This window comes from Terrapene carolina, unplaced genomic scaffold (assembly GCF_002925995.2).
Source record: "Terrapene carolina triunguis isolate 2854851 unplaced genomic scaffold, T_m_triunguis-2.0 Scaffold130, whole genome shotgun sequence".
Lineage (NCBI taxonomy): Eukaryota > Metazoa > Chordata > Testudines > Emydidae > Terrapene > Terrapene triunguis.
In genome coordinates, this window is record NW_020664481.1 from 29,394,090 (window position 1) to 29,416,462 (window position 22,373).

At 44.6% G+C, this 22,373-nt stretch overlaps 1 protein-coding gene across 3 annotated transcripts in view; it reads left to right on the top strand.

Moving 5' to 3' along the window:
- The window catches only part of SALL1 (spalt like transcription factor 1), a 17,241-nt gene extending 10,066 nt beyond the window's left edge, over nt 1-7,175 (top strand). For all 3 annotated transcript variants that reach the window (XM_024214626.3, XM_024214629.3, XM_024214627.3), the window contains 2 exons: nt 355-3,767; nt 4,819-7,175. In XM_024214626.3, the coding sequence (XP_024070394.2) occupies nt 355-3,767; nt 4,819-5,259 (3,854 nt within the window). In that variant the 3' untranslated portion in view covers nt 5,260-7,175. The remainder of the gene's footprint in view (nt 1-354; nt 3,768-4,818) is intronic.
- Nucleotides 7,176-22,373: the final 15,198 nt, after the last annotated feature.

The window sequence follows — 22,373 nt, forward strand, 5'->3', positions numbered from 1 at the left end:
GAATTGCGCTCAGTGGACAACTAGACAATAAGCAGTATGAAATATTGGAAATCAATACTTTGCTATGGAATTTCATTATGCCCCAATGTCTTCAGTTCATAGTATTTTATATTTTGATGGATTATCTGAAGGAAATGATCATCTAGGACATAGGGATTAATACAACACCCGTGTACGGTCTTAAAAATCAGTCATGAGCAATATTTGGGAAGCACTAATATTGATCTGTTTTCACATACAATCTTTGCGTGTTGTAGTCTGAGAGTTAAAAACAGTAGATTAAAATAAAAATGTCCTAGAGAAATTTCTGTGTTTCTGCTCCAGTTTCTAATCCATCATCTTTTGATGTTTTAGGAGACACAGAAAAGGGTCACGCAAATCGAACCACTAAGAACAAGGATGCCCATGTCTGTGGCAGGTGCTGTGCTGAGTTCTTTGAATTATCAGATCTCCTGCAACACAAGAAGAACTGTACTAAAAATCAATTAGTTTTAATTGTGAATGAAAATCCAGCTTCTCCTTCTGAAACCTTCCCTCCTCGTTCCCCTTCTGATAATCCTGATGAACAGATGAATGACACAGTTAATAACACAGATCAAGTAGACTGCAGTGACCTTTCAGAGCATAACAAACTTGACAAGGAAGAATCCATGGATGCGGAGGCTTCCAGCATTAACAATAGCAGTAGCAGTTCCAAGAGCGTCAACAATAGTATTACAAGCAGTAACAGCTCCACAATGGGTACCTCAGCTATAACAACCTCTCTACCTCAAATAGGGGATCTGACAGCATTAGGCAACTTTTCAGTGATAAATAGCAATGTCATAATAGAAAACCTTCAAAGTACGAAAGTGGCGGTAGCACAGTTCTCACAGGAAGCGAGATGTAATGGTGCGTCAAATAATAAGCTTGCTGTACCTGCCCTAATGGAGCAACTGTTGGCTTTACAGCAACAGCAGATCCACCAGTTGCAACTGATTGAACAAATTCGTCACCAAATATTATTGTTGGCTTCCCAAAACACAGACATGTCAACGTCATCTAGCCCTTCTCAAGGTACTTTACGAACATCTGCCAACCCCTTGTCCACGTTAAGTTCCCATTTATCCCAGCAGCTGGCTGCGGCAGCTGGATTAGCACAAAGCCTTGCTAGTCAATCTGCCAGCATCAGTGGTTTGAAACAACTACCCCCTCTACAGCTACCTCAGAGCAACTCTGGCAATACTATAATTCCATCCAGTAGTGGCTCTTCTCCAAATATTAACATACTGGCAGCAGCAGTTACAACACCGTCCTCAGACAAAGTGGCTTCAAATGTTGGTGGCTCACAGCTCAGCAACCCACCAGTATCAGCATCATCTTCACCAGCTTTTGCAATAAGCAGTTTATTAAGTCCTGCATCTAATCCACTTCTACCTCAACCCGCCCCTAATAACTCGGTTTTCTCCAACCCCTTGTCCAATCTTGGAACACCTGCAGAGGATTTAAACTCCTTGACTGCCTTGGCACAGCAAAGAAAAAGCAAGCCACCAAATGTAACTGCTTTTGAAGCAAAAAGTACTTCTGATGAGGCATTTTTTAAACATAAATGCAGGTTCTGTGCGAAAGTCTTTGGGAGTGACAGTGCCTTGCAGATTCACTTACGTTCTCACACTGGCGAGAGGCCCTTCAAATGCAACATATGTGGAAACAGATTCTCCACAAAGGGAAACTTAAAAGTCCACTTTCAGCGTCATAAAGAAAAATACCCTCATATTCAAATGAATCCATACCCAGTGCCAGAGCATTTGGACAATATTCCTACAAGCACAGGTATTCCTTATGGGATGTCTATCCCACCAGAGAAACCTGTAACCAGCTGGCTGGACAGCAAGCCAGTTTTGTCTACTTTGACTACTTCTGTTGGCCTGCCACTCCCACCAACAATTCCAAGCTTGACACCATTTATCAAAACTGAGGAGCCTCAACCTATTCCCATTAGCCATCATTTGGCTAGCCCTCCATGTTCTGTCAAAAGTGACTCGGGAGTAGCTGATCCTGCTGTAAAAAATTCAAATGGACACTCAGATGAGGCAGAAGTCAGTGCTTTGCCTACCACAAATGGGAAAACAGAAGAAAACACTCACACTTCAAACTCCTTCACTAATATTAACAGCTCTGTGAGCTCACCGGCAGCAGACTCCGGCTCAAACAGCATTGTCACTTTTACAAATCCACTGATGCCTCTAATGTCGGAGCAATTTAAGGCAAAGTTTCCATTTGGAGGACTACTAGATTCAACGTCGGCATCAGAAACCTCAAAATTGCAGCAACTGGTAGAAAATATTGACAAAAAGGCAACCGATCCTAATGAGTGTATTATTTGCCATCGAGTTCTCAGTTGCCAGAGTGCATTAAAAATGCATTATCGCACACATACTGGTGAAAGGCCATTTAAATGTAAAATTTGTGGTCGTGCTTTCACTACTAAAGGAAATTTAAAGACTCATTACAGTGTTCATCGTGCCATGCCCCCGCTGAGAGTACAACATTCATGCCCGATCTGCCAGAAAAAGTTCACCAATGCTGTCGTGCTACAGCAGCATATCAGAATGCATATGGGAGGACAGATTCCCAATACGCCTGTCACAGAAAACTATCCAGAGTCAATGGAATCTGACACCGGATCTTTTGATGAGAAGAATTTTGATGATCTAGACAACTTCTCAGACGAGAACATGGAAGACTGTCCTGACAGCAGCGTGCCAGATACACCTAAATCTGTTGATGCGTCCCAAGACAGCTTATCTTCTTCCCCTCTGCCACTGGAAATGTCAAGTATTGCTGCTTTAGAAAATCAAATGAAGATGATCAATGCAGGACTTGCTGAACAACTTCAAGCTAGCTTAAAATCAGTTGAAAATGGGTCAGTGGAGGGGGATGTTATGACAAATGATTCATCGTCTATTGGTGGTGATATGGAAAGCCAAAGTGCTGGAAGTCCTGCTATCTCAGAGTCTACCTCTTCTATGCAGGCTTTGTCCCCATCCAACAGCACTAATGATTACCACAAATCACCAAGTATTGAAGAGAAACAACTAAGAGCTTTACCAAGTGAGTTTGCCAATGGTTTGTCTCCAACCCCTGTTAACGGTGGTGCTTTGGACTTGACATCTAGTAACACAGATAAAATAATTAAAGAAGAATCTTTGAGTATGCTTTTTCCTTTCAGAGATAGAGGTAAATTTAAAAACACAGCGTGTGACATTTGTGGCAAAACGTTTGCTTGTCAGAGTGCCTTGGACATTCATTACAGAAGTCATACCAAAGAGAGACCATTTATTTGCACAGTTTGCAATCGTGGCTTTTCCACAAAGGGTAATTTGAAGCAGCATATGTTGACACATCAAATGCGAGATCTGCCATCACAGCTTTTTGAGCCCAATTCCAATATTGGCCCTAATCAGAACTCTTCAGTTATACCTGCTAATTCATTGTCATCTCTCATAAAGACTGAGGTTAATGGCTTTCTGCACGGCTCGCCTCAGGATAGCAAAGAAACACCGCCTGGTCTTGTTCCTCTGGGGCCTTTGCCATCTTCTGCCACATCACCAGTTCTGCTTCCAACTCTACCCCGAAGAACTCCCAAACAGCACTACTGCAACACATGTGGGAAAACATTTTCATCTTCTAGTGCTTTGCAGATTCATGAAAGGACACACACTGGCGAAAAGCCTTTTGCCTGCACTATATGTGGAAGAGCTTTCACGACAAAAGGCAATCTTAAGGTACTTTCCTTCTCGCTGTTCTTATGCTGTTGTTGTGGGGGTTTTTGTTTTTGTTTATTTACATTTACATCTGCAATGTTGTAAACAATGCTACTTTTAGATATCTGGGGTATGAAAAATGGTTTTATTTGGTTAGCTTTGGCACCAGTAGATTGTCTCATGCTGGGTGCCTGGCGTTTTGAACAGGATTGAAGAGTTTAATGCAGCAAGCTATTTCTGGTTTGATAAAGTGCACCAAACTCACTATGTAGTCTATGAAACAGGATAGCCGAATGTTGCTAGAGGGTGTTTAATTAAAGATATGCATGAAGTGTACTGCGTACATTACTTATTAAGCACTGCATCTTAAATATAGTATTTTCATAACTCTCACGCACAACAGACTTGTTTCTAACTAATAATTCTTGAACTAATAGGCATTATTTTAATTGATTATATAACATTTCCTACTGATGTGTTGAAAAAGCAAATATACTTAAGTTCTAGAACACTAGTTGAGCACTTTACTGTGTACATGTTTCTGTTGACAGAGTATTTCTCTAGAGATTTCTGCCAGTAATGTGAGAAGAATAATTACTTTCAGGCCATTCTGTCTATACACAAGGTTCTCCGATGAGCAATCAGTAAAGGATACTTTCTTCCTGTCTGAAAAGGACATTTATAGGGTAAAGAGTGTCAAATACAATACTTACCATTGCAATGAAAGTGGACATAGCAATTTTAATCCTGAAAGTAGCTAGATGCAATTGATTGAATAACATAAGACTATTATAAACTAAATACATGTAATGAAAAAGAGTAATAAGAAATGTATTGTTCAGCAGGAAAAAGATGGGCATTCTGCATAATGCTGGTACCTAGGTCCAGATGAATCTTATTTGTTGTTACTGATCTGAACTGGAATATTACATCCTTTACCTTTAGTGGTGTTCTTTACATAAATAAGAATAGACACATGGACTACCTTCTTTGTTTTGTGTTAAGGTGTATTTGATCAGAATGAATTCCACTGCTAACCACCTTTCTTCCTCCACCCACTCCCTTCTTGCAGGTTCACATGGGCACTCACATGTGGAACAGCACTCCGGCGAGACGAGGCAGACGACTTTCCGTGGATGGTCCCATGACATTTCTAGGAGGCAATCCTGTAAAATTCCCAGAAATGTTTCAGAAAGATTTGGCTGCAAGGTCAGGAAACGGAGACCCTTCCAGCTTCTGGCATCAGTATGCAGCTGCACTCTCCAATGGCTTGGCTATGAAGACCAATGAGATCTCAGTCATTCAGAATGGTGGCATCCCTCCAATTCCTGGAAGCTTGGGCAATGGAGGCAGTTCACCTATTAGTGGGTTGACTGGAAGCCTGGAGAAGCTCCAGAATTCTGAACCTAATGCACCTCTAGCTGGTCTGGAGAAAATGGCAAGCAATGAAAATGGGACAAACTTCCGTTTTACACGTTTTGTGGAAGACAACAAAGAAATTGTAACAAATTAGAATAAACCTTATCAATAACATTCCTGCAAATAGTGCAACCTAGGGTTGCTTTTTACAAGTCTACAAACGACAACATTATAAAGACATTCTTTTGTACCATGTTCTACTTCTAGAGTTCTAAGAGAGCTTATTTATTAGTGATATAACCTTGCTTTGCAAACAAATGCAAGCATTAACTTTGGTCTCCTGTATTTTGAACTAAATACTAATCGACTAGAGTGCTGTAAACATGCTGTAACATTTATGGCAGTTGCAAGTCTGTTCTGCTAGGTGATCTTTTTCTGGCATTAACTTATTTTCTATATCCAGTTTAACATGAACTCTGGTATTGATGCACCACCTCAGTGATGCATTAGATCTCTAATAAAAGTCTGTATATAAATGTATACTTTGATCTCGCTGGAAATTTTATCAGCAACACATTGTTTAATTTTCCAAACAGAATTAAGAAAAGGACTGAAAGCTGAGAATATGACTGAACAGTGGGGGTCCTTTACAAGCTCAGTTTTTGATTTTTATTATAAAATTAAAACTGCTTTAATTTTTGTAGATTTAACATTTTTCGTTTTGAACTGTTATTTGTATTGTGCTTTTTACTTGAGTCGTCTTAAATGTTCATACGTTTCTGTACAGTAATAAGCACGCAGATTATTAGAGAAGATACAAAAGTGTTGTTTTGGTAGTTGAAACTGAGACGTAACATTTTGCCTTGTAGGTATATTCATTATAGAAAATGTGCTGGACTTTCACAATGCTGCTAAGTATAGCATCTTGAACAACCTTCCATGGACAAATGTAGATGCTCCTGTATATACAATAAGAAATATCACTTTCATTAAAATGTACATATGTTCCTTGCAAGACCAAGCCCTACTTCTTGACCAAGGGAACAAGGATAGTGTTTGTTTATTTTGTATTAGATATGGGGGGGGAGGGGACACAACTTTGGACTGTTACATGCACTTTCTTGGAAAGTTGAAAGGAAAAGAGGTCCAGTTTCTTTAACATTTAATACTAACAACAGAGATACTGTAATTTTACTTGAGTAATCAAATACATTTTTGCAACAGATAAAATATTGTCTCTGTGTTTTTAAAGTGTATTTGTATTTAATAATGTCTTTTGAATGTATTATTTAACCTTACCCCTGGGTATTAGAGGACTATCCAGGTATGTATATGTCTGTGTATCTATATGTATGTGTGGTATACATATGTTTATTGCATATTAATGGTTAGTATGTATTTGCATATCCACTAAGAGTGGGAACCTTGTCCTTTAACTATTCAGTGATATCACTACTCCCAATCATCAAATTGTAGATATTTTGGCATTCTTCATCTCTTTATAAAAAATGCTGCTAACAATGGCCTTATCAAGACTAGGTAAGTTTCCTTTGAAGGAAATTTATATTGGATTTAAGGTTTCACTTGGTTCAAATGTTTTAGATTTGATATTTACTTTATTCTGTGAGACTGTATGATTGTGGCATGTTTATCCTGCTTTGTCAGAGTTAAAATGTCCACTAAAAACCTTCATGTATTATATGGGGGTAGGGAGGAGGAATCAATGTGGCCTTACTCCCTACAGGTTTGATCTAGCATTCCTTATGCACCCACAACTATCATTGACTTTAATGGGAGTTTTGGGACGCAAGATTGGGTCCACAATTTTTGCCTGAGGGTTTTATATATTTTTTTTTTTACTTTTAATTTGAAGTAAAACAATCATTTTGGCAGTTTTTAAATTATACAGGTTTAAAACAAATGACAATTTCTAGTTTTATGTATATTGTGTATTTTTGCACGCCGATAATTCAAATATTATTTTTATTTTTTTAAATGTCATTTTGACAAAGAATTTAGGCCCTTGTAGCCTATTTACTTCTGTTATCTTGAGTTGGAGGTAGGGGAGAATGTACAGTATAATGCTGAGACTTAACTTGGAAATTATATCCTGTGCAGTAACTATTTTTCATAGGGAATTTTTTTTAATTTTAATGACTATGCATCCTAAATACACTATAAACACTAATGCCTTTAGAAAAATGTATGTCTTTTACTGTTAGATTTATGTACCAGATGAGTCACATATAATATGCAGATTTGTTAACATGTAAATGTACACTAGAGGTAGTGTACATCTAAAATTGAGTTATTTTAGCCTCAAAGACAAATTAAACAGACTAATGATTTAATTAATGACATTAAATATTAATTACCTTTTTAGAATACCTTTACTTTTGTGTCCCTAAGTGGCAGAAACAAGGTTTTAGCAGACTTTTTTTTAACTTTAAATGTGGGGTGTTTTTGTTTTATTCATCTTAGAACCTAACCTGTTCAGGTTCATTGGAGCTTTACCTGTGACTTTCACTGGGGGCAGTATTGAGCCATGTAAAACTCAGTCCTCTATTAAAAATGATAAATTATGGGTCCTACTGCCATGCAGAGGGAAAACTATTAAAGCACTGTTAATGCCTTTGACATCCTGGGGACGAAAAAAGTCAGATAGCAAAAAGGTCAGTTCTCGGCTGCGGTAACTGCTGAAAAGAATTTGGCCCTATACTTACAGACATGGCTGTGGGAAGAGCTATGCGCTGCTTCCAGCCAGTGCAGATGAACTCTTGGCATGGTGTGGTAAACTTTTTCATTAATCCCAAACTCCGCAGCAGGGGGGTGGCATTCACCTATGAGTAAGGTATTGTCTATAATGTCTTTTTAGCATTGGGTTTAGAAAATTAATCTAATCAAAAATACAAAACTCTTATGGGGTGTGTTGGGAAAGGCTCTAAAGCTTTCAGCTGTAATGCGTTTCTGGAATACATCAGAACTAATTGCATAAGGTCCTTTTATTCTTGGTCTGATGTAAAGTAACCCTCAACTCCTAATTGGCTGCCTAACAGCTGGTTTAGGATGCTGAGAGGTAGAGTAGCTTGGCCCTTGTCATACTCCTTTGCTTCCCCTTTCCTGCTCAGCTGGGCCCTGGGGAAGAAGTTAGCATATTTGACCTCCTCCAGGGCAGCAGCTGGAGCAACCACTGCAACATAGGGTAACTGCTTGTTGAGCTGTAATGCTGGGCATTCCTAGACTGAGCTATACAGGACAGTGCTTTCAACACTATCTAAGGTTGAATTTTTTTGTAGTTGGTGTGGGCTGGCTACTGGAAATAGGGTCTGTGCATGTGATTAGTCTGAGCACAACTCCTAATGATTCGGTAGAGGAGGAAGTATCAGAGCTTATAGTAAAAGGGGGTATTATTTTAGAGAGCAGGGAATTATAAATGCAAGGCATAATTCTCTCCTTTAAGTGAGTTATTCCATTGATTTCAATCAAGAGAGATTTGGCACACACTCCTCCCTCATCAGCTTAACCAAGCTAATCTTCTCTCTGGGTTCAGCTTAGTCCCCCATCCCTTTCCAGAAGCATGAGCAGGTGTGAGTTACTGAAATTATCCACCTGCTGCTTTGTCCTTCTAGAGGAGGTTTGGCTCTGCAGTGCAATTCCTTTATATTTCTATATAGAAAGTGCACGGCTCTGTACAGAGGAATCATAGCTAGGAAGTACAATAGCCGCCTTCTCTTTCACCCCTAAACCAGTTTATTTTGTTGCCTCCTAGACTAAATGTTTCTGCTCTGGGATGTACCGGCCAGGAACTTTAACAATAGACCAGTTTTTTGTTAGCGAGGGGTTCGGATTTGTGCTGGCCTTCGGCAACGGGGTGGACGTGGAAGGATCCTGGCCCTAGGAATTTGGCAGACTTATTTAACACCATGAAAACTCAGAACTGTTCACTGCGGAAAGGGGAGGGCAGAAGTGACTCCCACCCCCGTGGAGGAAGGAGCCTTGTAGCCAAAATCAAAGCGGTGAGCACACTCAAAAGGGTCCGGCGCTGGTGCATTTTGTCTAAAGAGCCCGGAGGAAGGAGCAGAAACTGGCTGGCCCGCTGTAGGCAAGAGGCCTGTCGAAGCAAGGGTGGGAACAGTGAAGGGGGAGGAGAGCGGGTGGGTTGTAGGGGAAAGGGAGGGGGATATTATGGAAGATTTTATTTTACAGCAAGACTTGGCTGCCAACTGGGCAAAGGATGTACAAGCAATACCCCAGCTCGTTTTTGAAAAAGGGGAGGGGGGCCTGGGAAGGTCCCGTCTTTTTTTTTTCGGGGGGGGGGGCAAAGGAGGTGAATTAGATCCCTCTTAAGTGCGTTTTAGGATGCAGGAGAAAGAAAGCCCTCTGGGAGTGCAGGGCGCTGTCCCTTTGGGAAACCAGGAACGTGGGGGCAGATGTGACACCCCCGCCCCTAGAGGGGTTGGGCGGAGAACGCTTGCAGCTGGGTTGTGTGGCTTGGGCTCTTTCCCCCAGGCTCATTTAAAGCGGGTCTACACGGGCCATCCCTTCCCGGGCTGCAGCGGCGGGCTCTCCGGGCGCCCAGGCGCATGCAGCCGGGGAGCTGTGAACTCCCTCTTGCCTGGCTTTTTAAAAAAGATCTACACCCCCCATCTGTCTATCTAGGGCAGCGACTCCATTCTGCGCTCCCGTGTGAACGCCCCCTCTCCTCGCTCACCCGGGCGGGCCGCACGCCGGAGTGTTTCTCTCCCACGAGGTTAAGAGCTGATTCCTGTCTGTCATTTGGAGGGGCGGCTTTTCCCTTGGCCTGGGGAGCTGAGCCCCGAGCAGGGGCATTTCTCCCGTCGGCGGGCTCTAGATGAAATGTCTCCCCTCCACCCCCGCAAAGCTCCGGGGTTTGGTTCTCGGGGCGCGGGTGAGCGGACGCCGCGGATCGCTCCGAAATCTCCAGCGCCTGGCTCGCTTTAATTGTCTCTCCCCCCAGTGTAACCAGCCCTAGCACGACGCGAGGCTGTAGGAGACGCTGGGGCACGTGTCAGCTGGGTGCGGGCAGGTCTGGGTGCTAGGGGGTGGGGGTCCACTCCCTCCCCCAGGCCCCGCAACGAGCCCCACGCGGAGGGGGAAGGCGGGTGAGTGGTGGGGGGTTTCTCCATGCCCCCTCCCCCCGCAGGCTGTTGCGGAGGTAGAGCTGCCTGGCCCACCGCCTCCCAATCCGAATTGCCGGAGTGTAACTCAAGGGGGAGATTTTCCGTAATGAGCCCGAAAGGCGAGACCACCGGAAGGTTTTCTGCCCCCCAGGATTGCTGTATAGACATACCCAGTAGGGGGCTGGGCCTTAAAGACTGAGCTTCCCAATCAGAAAGCCTGGGCAGGTTGCAGTGAGCCGTGCTGGGTTTTGCAGGTCTGGCCCACGTTGACCCACAAAACCTGCGGTCCTGCATGGCTGGTGGGGCTCAGCTCCCCGCCCACACCAGGCGAATTCAGCGGTGCGTTTCTGATCCCACACTTGGGGAGAGAGACCCCCGCCTACCCGCTCCCCTTGCCCACAGGCCTGCCCCCCCGAGCGGGAGGCGATGTACCCGTGTTAGCGCGGGCGCCGGGCAGAACTGCTTTTACACCGGCTGGAGGAAAGTCTCCTGCTTAAGTCGCTTTGGGGGGCGGGGTTGATGCCTGGCCGCAAGCATCCCAGAGAGCGGGGATGGCATTGCACGGGGAGACCGTGAGCCTCCCCTTCCTGGGGCCGAAATACGCTGCCCCGTTTTTCCTGGAAGGTCTATACCTCCCCTCCCCCCACTTCCTCTTGCCTTCGCTTGCACAGCTCCCGGCGCTGCCTGCAACTCAGGTTCACACCTGGGCTCCAGTTCTCCAGCGCAGCGTGTCCCGGATCAGGGGGCGAGAGGGACCCAGCGCCCCGCACCCAGCTGTCAGCCCCCAGTGCCAGGTCCTTCCAGAGGCCCCTTGCACCACATCAGCTGCCCCTGCGTTTGTGCAGGGACCCGACTTGTCCCCGTCCCTCCCACTGCCTCATGCCACCTACCCCTAGGCCAATATCGTCCCCGTTTCTCTCTCCCAGGGCCTGCTGCCTCCGAGTTGTGCGCAGGGACCAGTGGAAGGGGATGGAGCAGATTTCTGTGCATTCTTTAAATGCAAACTGTTAAATCGGGCATGATTTGACTCCAGCTCGTAAGAGAAACAGGCACGGGAATAAAACGAACCCTGTTCCCCCCAGCGGTCCTCTGGCAAGTTGAAAGCACATCCTGAGTCCCCGCTCAGCCGGGGGCCTCCACCTCAGTGCAGGTCCTTGGGACAGGATTTCTAAGGCGGGTGCATTAGATTAATCCTTAGTCACAAATGTAACAAAAATCAATGTGGCTTTCGCGCCGGATTTTTCTCATTAGCGCACCAGGTCCCCCTCCTCTTTTCCCTTTCCATCACCATTTTATGATCTATTATAGAACTCTCTCTCTATAGTTATACACACGCCACATTAATTGCATTAGCAGGAGTTTTTTGATCCTGACAAATAATGGCTGTATTTCAAAATTTGGATCTAAACCTCTGGGAAATGGGCATTTTTGAAAAGCCTCCCTCCTCCCCCAAACGAAGAGACAAAAACACCTGCCAGATGTGTACGCACGGTGTCTGTTCGTACGTACCTTGTTGAACCCAAACCTGCTTGTAAAGTACTAGCTGGATAAATCGTGTGGTCTGAGCTCTTCCATCAACTCTGCCCTAACGAATTCTCGAGCAGCTCAGAGCCCGGCTGTTAGTTACTGGGTCGGGGGAGGGAATCCATCAATAAATGGGGATTTTGGGTAAGAGATGGGTTGGGAATTATTTCTCCCGAGCACGTCTGTCGATTAACTCCGATCCTTAATGCCAGGGGTGTTTCAAACGGACATGGGGGGGGGGGGAGTGTAAACCAGTGAGGGTCTAGTCCAAATCCCATTGCACTCCCTGTACTAGCAGAGGGGAAAGGCGCCAATGAGGGGACGGGGATGTAAGGAAAAGGACCACCAAGACGCCTGCACAGAGCCCCCATGTAAGTGGCCAAAGCCCCCCCACCCCCACCCCCTTTGCACCCAGTCTAGATGCGGGACCGGCACTAAGATCTCCTCCATTGGTTGGCAGGCGGGTACCGGAGACTGAATTCTTTCTGAACTCTTGGATTGCGGCGGAGGGTTTACATCTGGCAGGTGATATTTACAACAAAGTTAAGGGAGCGAATAGAGCAGCTCTGTATTCAATGCCTCGCCCGTGTCCCCGGGGCGCAAAGGCAGATAATACTGGAGCAGTGATGGGGAGGGGAGGGAGGCGATCTCCCCAAGCGCAGCTCAGATCAACGAATCAGCTAAAGGAAACTGGCCGTCCAGGGGGAACGGTGTCACTCCAGAGACAGGGACACAAGTTAGCTTGAATAGGGAATCTCTTCGAGGATCCTAGCAGATGGGCAAGGCAGTGCTCAGGGGCGGGGGGTAACTGAATGCAACGCCATGCCAGTGATGAAATCCGGCGCTACCTGCCTTGTTGAAGTCCTGTTTTGGTGAATGGAAGGTGCACCTGTTTGCAGGATGCCATTCGCCTTCCCGTTTTCTGCCTCTCCGATATTTGTTCAGTTTTGAAAGTCCCCCTCCCCCCAAATCATTCTCCATCTGTTTTCCCTCTCTCATAGGGCCAGAGACAGGAGTTGAAATAATGTGTTGCAAACTGCTGGTAAAGTAGCTGTGCAATCCGGAAGCAATTTGTATTTGAGTTAGCAGCTGAGTCTAAAATAGAATGATGAAAGGTTTCACATACAGTGAAACTTGTAGATCTTTGCCTCCAGGCAAAATGTTCAGAAGCAATAGATGTTTGGCAATATGCAGAGGAAGAAATGGAAATAACAGTAAGGAGAGAGTAACTTAAACTGAATAGTGTTATAGCTGCTGATATTACTGCGCTGAGTGAAGCTTCCTGCACGTATTTAAACATACACTTTGGGTATTTATATAGTTTTACATTTTAGTTTACAATGATCTTACACTTATAGATAAATACAAGCTTATCCGTAAGCAGGGTGCTTTGCGTTGATTACAATTATATGGCAGGTAAGTTTGCTCCGTTGTGATCCTAGATTGCCCCCAATATGTCTCCATCACCTAATACAGCTTCTTTCCACAGTCTGACTCTCCCTCCATTACCATCGTTGTCCCCCCTTTGCCTCCTTTCTTCCTCTTCCTTTGTTTGCTCTACCTCCTACGTCCTTCTCCCTCTCAGAGCAGCAGGAGGCAAAGGCTGCAGGTAAGCAGAGTAGGCTCAGGGCCCACAATAGCAGTGGGAATGCACCAGTGAGTGGGAGCAGGGGGAGGGACGCTGGTGAATGAGGTGTGCTGCCCAGAAGGCAGCTGATGGGGGGTGGGGGGGGCAGGATGGCCACAGCAACATGTGTGTAGCCAACCCAAAGGACAGTAGAATGCAGGGAAGACTCTGGGGGTATGCTAGGAAAGTGGGACTATCAGTGCCACAGTCTAGAACCGTGTTGTCAACTGCTTTCCAACACAGTTGTCACTAGTATGGTTTCCCGGTCCAGTGAAGAAAAGGATATTTTTTCTGCAGTCATGCTATCCTAACCCATGTTACAGACTCTCCTTACGCACTGGAATTTCCAGTCATGTTTGAAATACGTTCTATAGCAGGTTAGTTGGGGACATGAAACATGTCGCCACCATATTAGTCTCACACATAGCCATAAGCACTACTACGGATAGGACCTAAATGCAGTTATTAATCCTGAAACTTTCGGTATCAGTTCAGCTTTGAAATGGGACATGTCTCCACATTATCCAGTGCACTTATCATGTGTGCAGACAGGTCGAAAGAACAGGCCGGCACCCTAGCACGAAGAATTATTTTTGTTCTTGAAAGTTCTTAAAAATGCAGCATGTCAATTGTGTTTAGCATAAACCCTACAGCTACTTTAGGAGTCTGGCATCAGGTGTTGCAACTAGGGACGCATCTGTGAGAAAAATTCAAAAAAGAAAAAAGGGAGTGTTGTGACACAAGAAAGCGAATTGATCCCTACTGCCCACCACCTTCTCTCCCTTTCACGTCCTTTCCCCACTAGTACATATATTTTAAAAAAGCTTCAAAGTTGAGCCAGTGGGACTAGACTAATTGGTTAACGAATATAAGGAAAGCAAAAGCCATGTTGAAAAACTATCTTTGACGGTGAGTATCCCTTAGAGGGAATGATTTACCTTAACCAGCTCATGTGTTAAGACTACAACTTGCCTTGGCTTTGCTACTAAGATTTTAACAGGTTAATTATTACAACAGCTAATACCTGTTTAAAATATACCTTTTTTCCCAGTGAAGACAAGGCTATGAAGGCTACTTTGGTCTTGTATACACGAGCTTGTGTTCTTAAAATTTCCCAATCACCAATGGAATTTGCCTATACTACATGCGATATTGCTACCTCCTGCACTTTGTTTGCACTAGATCTCCCACCATGACTAGCACTTTAAAAATAATAACAATAAAAGGTTAGAGTAGTCAAGTCCCCAGAGTCTTAGGGTGAGATGGAAAAGGTCAAGGTGCATCAGGCTTTCATGCCCTTTGTGGCAATTTCACAGTGCTGTTTTACAGCCCTTTGAAAGCACAGGGTGGTTGTTTCAATCACAAGAGGCATCCCAAGAATGAATGAGGGCGTAGAGGGGGTGAAAAGAAGAGGGTAGGTGAAAGCATGGAATATCCCTAGTCCTGAGGTTGGATTAAGGCAATCCAGGATCATAGGCCCACCATCACATAGGTCTCCCCCCACAATGGTCTGGGCCAAAGCCCTGCCCCGGCAATGTTGCCTAGGACTCTACTTGGTGTGGCAGTGGCAGTAACCCCCCCCCCCCCCAGGGAAGCAGGGTCAGTGCATGAGGTCCCCTTCTTCTCCCCAGAGAGGCAGAGGTGGGAGCAGGGGAGCCCTGAGTATTTACCACATCAGCTGGGGGGTATATGCTATGGTGGGTGGACTGCACTCTAGTCCTGCTGCCCTACACAGAGTCCTCTGCTATGTGCTGTTGCTGCTCTCTCTCTCTCCCCTGAGCAATGGGTCATGGAGCTAACAGCCCATTGAGAGGAATAGGGCAGTTCTCACATTCAGAACTATCATCTCCAGCTCTCTGCAGCCTCAGGCAGACCCACCAGTGCTTTGGTTACATTTGCCTCACATTTTCAAATGGTTCTTTGTACTCAGGAGGAGCTGAGGCCTTAGGCATGGGTCCCTAACACCAACTATTTTCTTCCTCCTGGATTTATGAAGCTCTGGGGTTGGAAAAGCCCATTGCCCTACCTGGCCAATAGGGGGAGCAGGTGGAAACTTTTTGAAAGGAAAAGGCTGATGCAGGAAAAGACTCTTGGGGATGCCAGGTGAGCAGGGCAGGAAGCTGAGCTGAGGAGCAGGCTGTAGCAGGAGCTGGAGAACCACCTGCGGAACAGGTTTGGCAAAGAACTTGTGGAGAAGCAGCAGAGAGTGGGGAGGGACCTTAGGGGAGGAGGGCTAAGTAGACAGGGACTCTCAAGTTCCCAGAGTCAGTAGGTAGCTCAGGCACCTAGAGAGACAGGAGCCTGGAGAAGGCTAGTGGAGCCCAAAATGCCTTAAATACTGGGGATTAGCCTGGAAATGGTCATTGTGCTTTTACTGGGTGTTGGCCCCAAAGAAGTGGTTTCTATCCTTGCACAGGGAAGCTAGGTGCAACAGGGACTTGTGTGTGTGGTGGTGGGTGGTTTGTAAACCAATTGTTGCCCACATTTGGGGCAGCCCGCTGTTGTGAGAAATGCTGTCACAGTAGCAGGTAGCAACGTAGGATTGTCCCCAATGAGCTACACCAGGGACTGATCCTGGCCAGAGAGCCTGCATGTTAGAGGAGGGGCTGAAGACAGCCTGAGGAGCCCTAATTCTGTGGGTTTGCCTCCAGGGGCCAGTCTGGGAGCTGTTGTTTTACCTAGTATTTTAACTGCCTAAGTCATTGTACCTGGTGTATTTGCATCTTCCCTTTTCTGTCAGCCCTAGTAAACTATCCTTTTATTTTAGTGTTTGAGGGACCTACCAGATTCTAGTGCCTATGGGGCCTAGCAGCTGAAGCACCTTCAGTGCTTTCCTCTGACTTGTGGTGTCCTTGGTGGTGCTGAGTTGTACCTTAAGTGGTTTGCTGTAGTACAGCACCTCATTAGCAGTATTAGTTACACCAGCTGTGTCTGACTCCCTGCTGTGAGGCAGTGAAGTGCCCCTTGACATACCCCTTGTGGAGGTTGATGGGGTGAGGGGAAAACTAACACTTTGACTGGAAACTATATTAAAGATGTGAACAAAATGTGTTAGGATAGAATGATACAACTAGGAGGATATTTTAAAATAGAGAAAGAAAAGGTACTTGGGGGACCCTCCCCCCCCCCCCCCCCCAAAAAAAAAAATAGAATGTGTGTAATTGTGTGCACAAAAGTTGATGCAATGGCCCTAAATGTACTCTGCCACCCAGTGTCTGTGTAGGTTGCCAGGGTTCTCTCATGCACTCAGCAGGGGAACGAAGGTAAGGGGTTGGAGCACCAGTCCACTACAGCACAAGGAATTTGCACAAATGTACCCTAAACTGGAGTTCCTGTGAGTTGATGTCTTCCTGTTAGCTAAAAGATCCTAAGAGAAGTAAAAAAGTGATATATTTTTGCAAGTAGGGTTCTAGTCTGCAGCTTTGTTTAGTTGACTAATCTGGATACAGCGTTGTATTTGAAGAGCCATGAGAGAACTGCTAATGAGAATTGTGCTGTCTTCTGAACTGGTTAGGCTTCTAGTTAGATTGCTTACTCTTTGGAATCCCTATTCTATGGATAACAAACAAAGTTAAGCATTTTTAAAGAGTATATATGTGGAAGTTTTGTGACTTTTTTAGCACAGCTAATTACTGCTACTGTCTCTATGGGCCTGGTTCTAGAATGAATGCAGTGGATGAAAGACTGCAAAGATCTCACCTGATCCTGATTCCTCCAGGAAAAGTCACTGCAAACAATATACTCTTGGGTTTTCTTTTTACTGCACGCTGACAAGACACTGACACACACAGTACAATACTGGTAAACTAGGATTCACCTGTGTGTAACTAATAGCTAGGAGATAACACAAGCACAACTCACCTCCTTATGCTGTGGCTTCTCAATACTAGAAAAATGGTATTGCTTTAACTAAATCAATTTGAAGTTAATCCATTTATACCAGGGCAAACCTGTAATGTAAATGCAGTGAAACTGGTTTAACCCTTGCTTAAATCAGTTTAGCTTCCATTGGCTTCCTAATATCTATTGGTGTTTTCAGCCCACTGCTGTGTGAGGTACTTGCAAGTAGCCTTTATGGGTCACACAGGAATAGTGACCTACACAAAACAATGGGTTGTGCTCTTGTGTTCTCTCTGTTGGCTTTGCAAAAGCAGTTAATTAACCAATCCTTTCTTCCCAGAACTATGCGTATTCATGTTGACATCATCAGTAAAGCTAGCGCACAAACAAGAAACCAAACAAAACAGTGGATTACAATGCATTTAAACATGGAAGAAATATATTGATACTTGTCAAATGGAAAAAAAAGGTAAAATGGGTTGGGGGGAAACTATCTAGGTTTTGTAAAGGCTCTTAAAACAGTGCAGATGAAGAGAGGATGGCAGCATATTCAAATAATAATTAATCTTAAATAGAGTTTTTATATTGGCGCTATTTATACATTTTTTCTTTATTACTATTATGTTGCCTAGTTGGTTTGGTGTGTGTGTATATATATATATTTATTGTAAATATATAGAAAATGTTTGAACTGAGTTTACTAACATAATAATTGTGCATAACTGTGTGTTGGAACCCTGAAAGTTTGCATGAATGTATCTAAAGGAAGGTTGGTCTTGTGGTAAGGCACTAGACTTTTGGTATGTCTGCACTGTACTAAAAAAATAAAAGGTGTGCTCTTAACTTGGGTTAGCTAACCTGGGTTAAAATAGCAGGGAAGACACAGCCACTTTGGTTTTAATTTGGGTTAGCAGCTTGAATTCAACCCCAGGCTCCCTTAGGTTGCAGCTGGGAGCATGCTTCCCAGCCTGGAGACAGACTCACGGTAGCTCAGGTTGAGCTAGCACACTAGTATGTCAGTGCAGACATTGCAGCACTGGCCAATGCTTGAGCTAACATGCTAAAAATAGCAGCATTGATGATGTGACACTGGCAGAGGCTCAGGCTAGTTACCTGAGCTCAGACCCAGGAGATTAGATGGGCTTGAGAACCTGAACTGTCACCCGAGCCACAGTGTCCACACTATCTGAGCTAGCGTGAGTCTGACTACCTGGGCTTGGGAGGACCTCCCCCAGCTCCAGTGGAGACATACCTTTGTGGGCTGTAATCAAGCTGCTAACCCAAATTAAAAGCAAGTGACCATTCTGGTATTGGGTGTGTCTACACTGCAAACATAGGGTATAATTGCAGCTCATGTAGACACACCCGTGCTAGTTTCAATCTCGCTAGCTCGCATGCTACAGCAGTGAAGCTGCTGCAGCAGGGGCTTGCATGCGGGCTAGCCACATGAGTAATTGCCCAGGCTTTCTGCCACCCATGCTTGCTGTATAGACATACCCAGTAGGGGGCTGTACCTTAAAGACTGAGGCCTGGTCTACACTACGGGATTAATTCGGATTTAGCAGCGTTAATTCGAATTAACCCTTCACCCGTCCACACAACAGAGCCATTTAGTTCGAATTAAAGGGCGCTTTAAATCGATTTCTGTACTCCACCTCGACGAGCGGAGTAGCGCCAAAATCGATTTTGTTAATTCGAATTAGGGTTAGTGTGGCCGCCACCACCGAATTAATGTGGTTAAAATTAATGGGGTAGTGTGGCCGCACACCACCGAATTAATGTGGTTAAAAACCGAATTAATGTGCTTAGTGTGGCCGCGCACAATCGAATTTATACAACCTGTTTCCCAAATTCGAATTATCTAAATTCGGATTAATCCCGTAGTGTAGACATACCCTGAGCTTCCCAAACAGAAAGCCTGGGCAGGTTGCAGTGAACAGTGCTGGGTTTTGCAGGACGGTCCCATGTTGACCCACAAAACCTGCTGTCCTGCAAGGCTGGCTGGCAGGGCTTAGCTCCCCGCTCTGGGCCTTGCAACCTGGCCTTGTGCTGCTCAGGTTTGGCCTGGCCCCTTGATGGGGGGGACAGCTGGGCCAAATTTTGAGTGGCATTGTGACCCCATGCACCAGTTTACAATGCCACTCACTTGGCCCAGCTGCCCCAGTCAGGGGGGCTGGGCCTAACTTTAGTGGCACTGTGACGTGACCCTGTGCACCAGGGGCCAGGTCGCAACACCTGGAGCAGGGAACTGAGTCCAGCCAGCCCTGCAGGACAGGAGATGCAGGAGCCGCTAGTGTAGGGTGAGTGCAGGGCAGGCTCGCTCTGCAGCTCCCTTCCCCCCCATCCCTCCCCGGCCTCGCACCCACAGGCGGGCCGGGACCCATGCTGCTTTAGCTACTTAAAATGTTGAGAGGTATGTGTGAAGCTCTAGTTATTCTTCATTTTTTTTCTTGGGAGGGAAGAAGTGGTATTAGTGTCTTCAAGGGCTGAGCTTCCCAGACCGTCTGGGTGAGGCTGTGAAGCTCTTGTTGTTGTTATGCACTGGCACTGGCAGTTAGAACAGGACACAGAATAAAGCAGAGCTCTTGCAAGCACTGTGCGATCACTGAACACCACTGATCACCGTGTCTTTACTGCTGTTTCAGTCCATGTTAGCTAATACAGGTTAGCTAACGTGAGTTAAGAAAAGACTTTTTCTGTAGTGCAGACATACCCTGTGGCTAAGGAAATCTGATATGAATTCCCAGCTTTGCCCATATGTGACCTTGGCCAAGTCACTCAATATCTCTGTACCATCTGTGAAATGGGGCTAACGATACTTTCTCAGCTCCCGCTCTTTGTCTGGCTTGTGTATTGAAATTGGAAGCTCTTCAGGGAAGGGGCTCTCTTACTGTGTGTTTGTACAGTAAGCAGCTACTGTATGTTGGAATCTAAATAGTTATAACAGTGTCTAAGAACAACCCTCCTAAAGTCTCACTCTCACATGAACAACTGGCAGCATTCTACCTGCGATCTCCCCATGTTTGTAAGTTATCAGGGAAAGTAACTATGATGAATGCTGTTTAAAAGCCAAAGTAGTTTTATGTGCATTTAAATTTTTTGTTGTATTTGTGAGAACCAGTTTTACCATCTATTTCTGTGAAGCGTCTCAAGAGATTACTGTACCTTTCACTGAGCTATTGGATGTAACCACAATCTGATACAAAGTTCTCCTTGTGGATAATACAAATACCACTCGCTCAGACCCGACAAAGGGGCAATATTTATTGTGCTCTGTGCCTTGAGGAGAACAGGAATATAGTTCATTGTCAGTTTAAATGATGTTTATCACAAATTAGTTTTAGTCTGGACTACGGGTGATTTTTTTTTTTGGTATTGTTTCACGTTATTCCCCACAGATTTATTATTTGGTGATTGTAACAATAAAACTAAGCAGATGGAATTTTAATATCTAATTGGGAGGCAAAATATTTGGTTATCAAAAAGTCTGGATTAGAATGTATAGTATGACAACGTAGAACTAGAATTGTGGTCACAATTCCTCCCCTGCTTGTTCTGGGGCAGGGGACAATAACAGAAATAGTCATTTCCTGGAGGCAGTGTTTCATAGTAGATCGTGCACTGGAGTTGGAGTCAGGTGAACTGGCTTCTATTCCCGGCTCCGTAACTGGCCTCCTGGGTGACTTTGGGCAAATCACTCCCCCCCCCCCACCGACCTCAGTTTTCCCATCTATAAAATGGGGATAATGATACTCATCTTACTTTTGAGATTTATTAATTAAAAAGTGCTATACAAGAGACAGGTATTACTATTATTATACCAGCAGCAAATTATGATACCACTGTACTGGTGAAGCTGTATTGGCTGGGGCATTGTGGGAATGCAGCCAAGGTTATGCCCATTCTCTTCTCAGTGCTGGAAACTAGCAGTGAGGAAAATGAATGCTCAGTATTTCAATGCTTTGGTAGGGTAGGGGCTTCTCTCAGTTTTACTGAACTCATTGCCCATCCTTATCACTCCCCATGGCAGTGGTTTGAAAGGATAACTTTGTGTAGCTAGCCATTCCAACACCGGCCACTTCCAATATGAGTCAGTGCATTCTGCCTGACAGTGAGTATTTGCTGCTGCTTTTTCTTTTCCCCACTGCCCTCCTGAAACAAAGCGGAATGGGTTTAATTTCATCAGGAGTCTGAAGTAATTGTCAGCTAAAAGCATAAAGTCCTGGTTTTATGAGCTACTTATCTCAAAGTGCTTTTTTTCATATCTGAAAAATGAGATGTTGAGAACGATAACAACAAGAATAAAACAAAATTAAGAACCTGGGCAACAAAAAGCCCCTGGCCTACATTTTCAAGAGTGACTAGTGATTTGTAGCATCTCTGTTTTTGGGTACTCATCTTGGGAAACCAAAAAGGGGCCTTATTTTTAAAAAGCCCTGAACACTTGCTGTATAAAATTCAGGCTCCTTTACGAGTATTTCCTTTTAGTCACCCAAAAATGAGGCACTGAATATCAGTCAGCTTTGAAAATGTCAGCCCCAAATTCCATAGCAGTGGATAGCTTAGGTACAGGTCGAGCTGAGTCCTGTGACTCTGATCATAAAAATGATTAGTAAATAAACACGAGCAGAGTGATTCAACTTCCTGTAGGGCTAGGGTTTGCATATATGCAGGGGTGAGTGAGATGCTGCTGATTTTGAGAGTCATGATTTATTCAAGCAGAGTCAGATAACGTAACTGTAGGAAGCTCAGTGTAATGGACTCTTGGCCCTTAATGTTCCAGTGAAGGCTGTTGTATGTTGACATGGCAGTCTTCAGTGGGGGAGGGTATTTGACCTTAAGCAGACAAAGTTGCTGTATAATTATTAACTGTAAAAGGCTTGGTATGAGAAGGGAATCCTGTGGTGATGTGACGTGTCTCTCTCTTGGTGACTAGGAGTTGGTTTTCTTTGTCTGGAGTGGAGTTATTGCTCTATGCAAGACTAACAATTAATGGCAGAGGTCTTAGCAGCAGCATGTGAAAGACATGAGAATTTATAGGAAACAATAAAGTAACAATAAATTAAAGATTAAATATCAATAGCCTGCAGCTGTAGCATCTACTCTCTATATCATTACATAGTAAAAGCTAAGCAG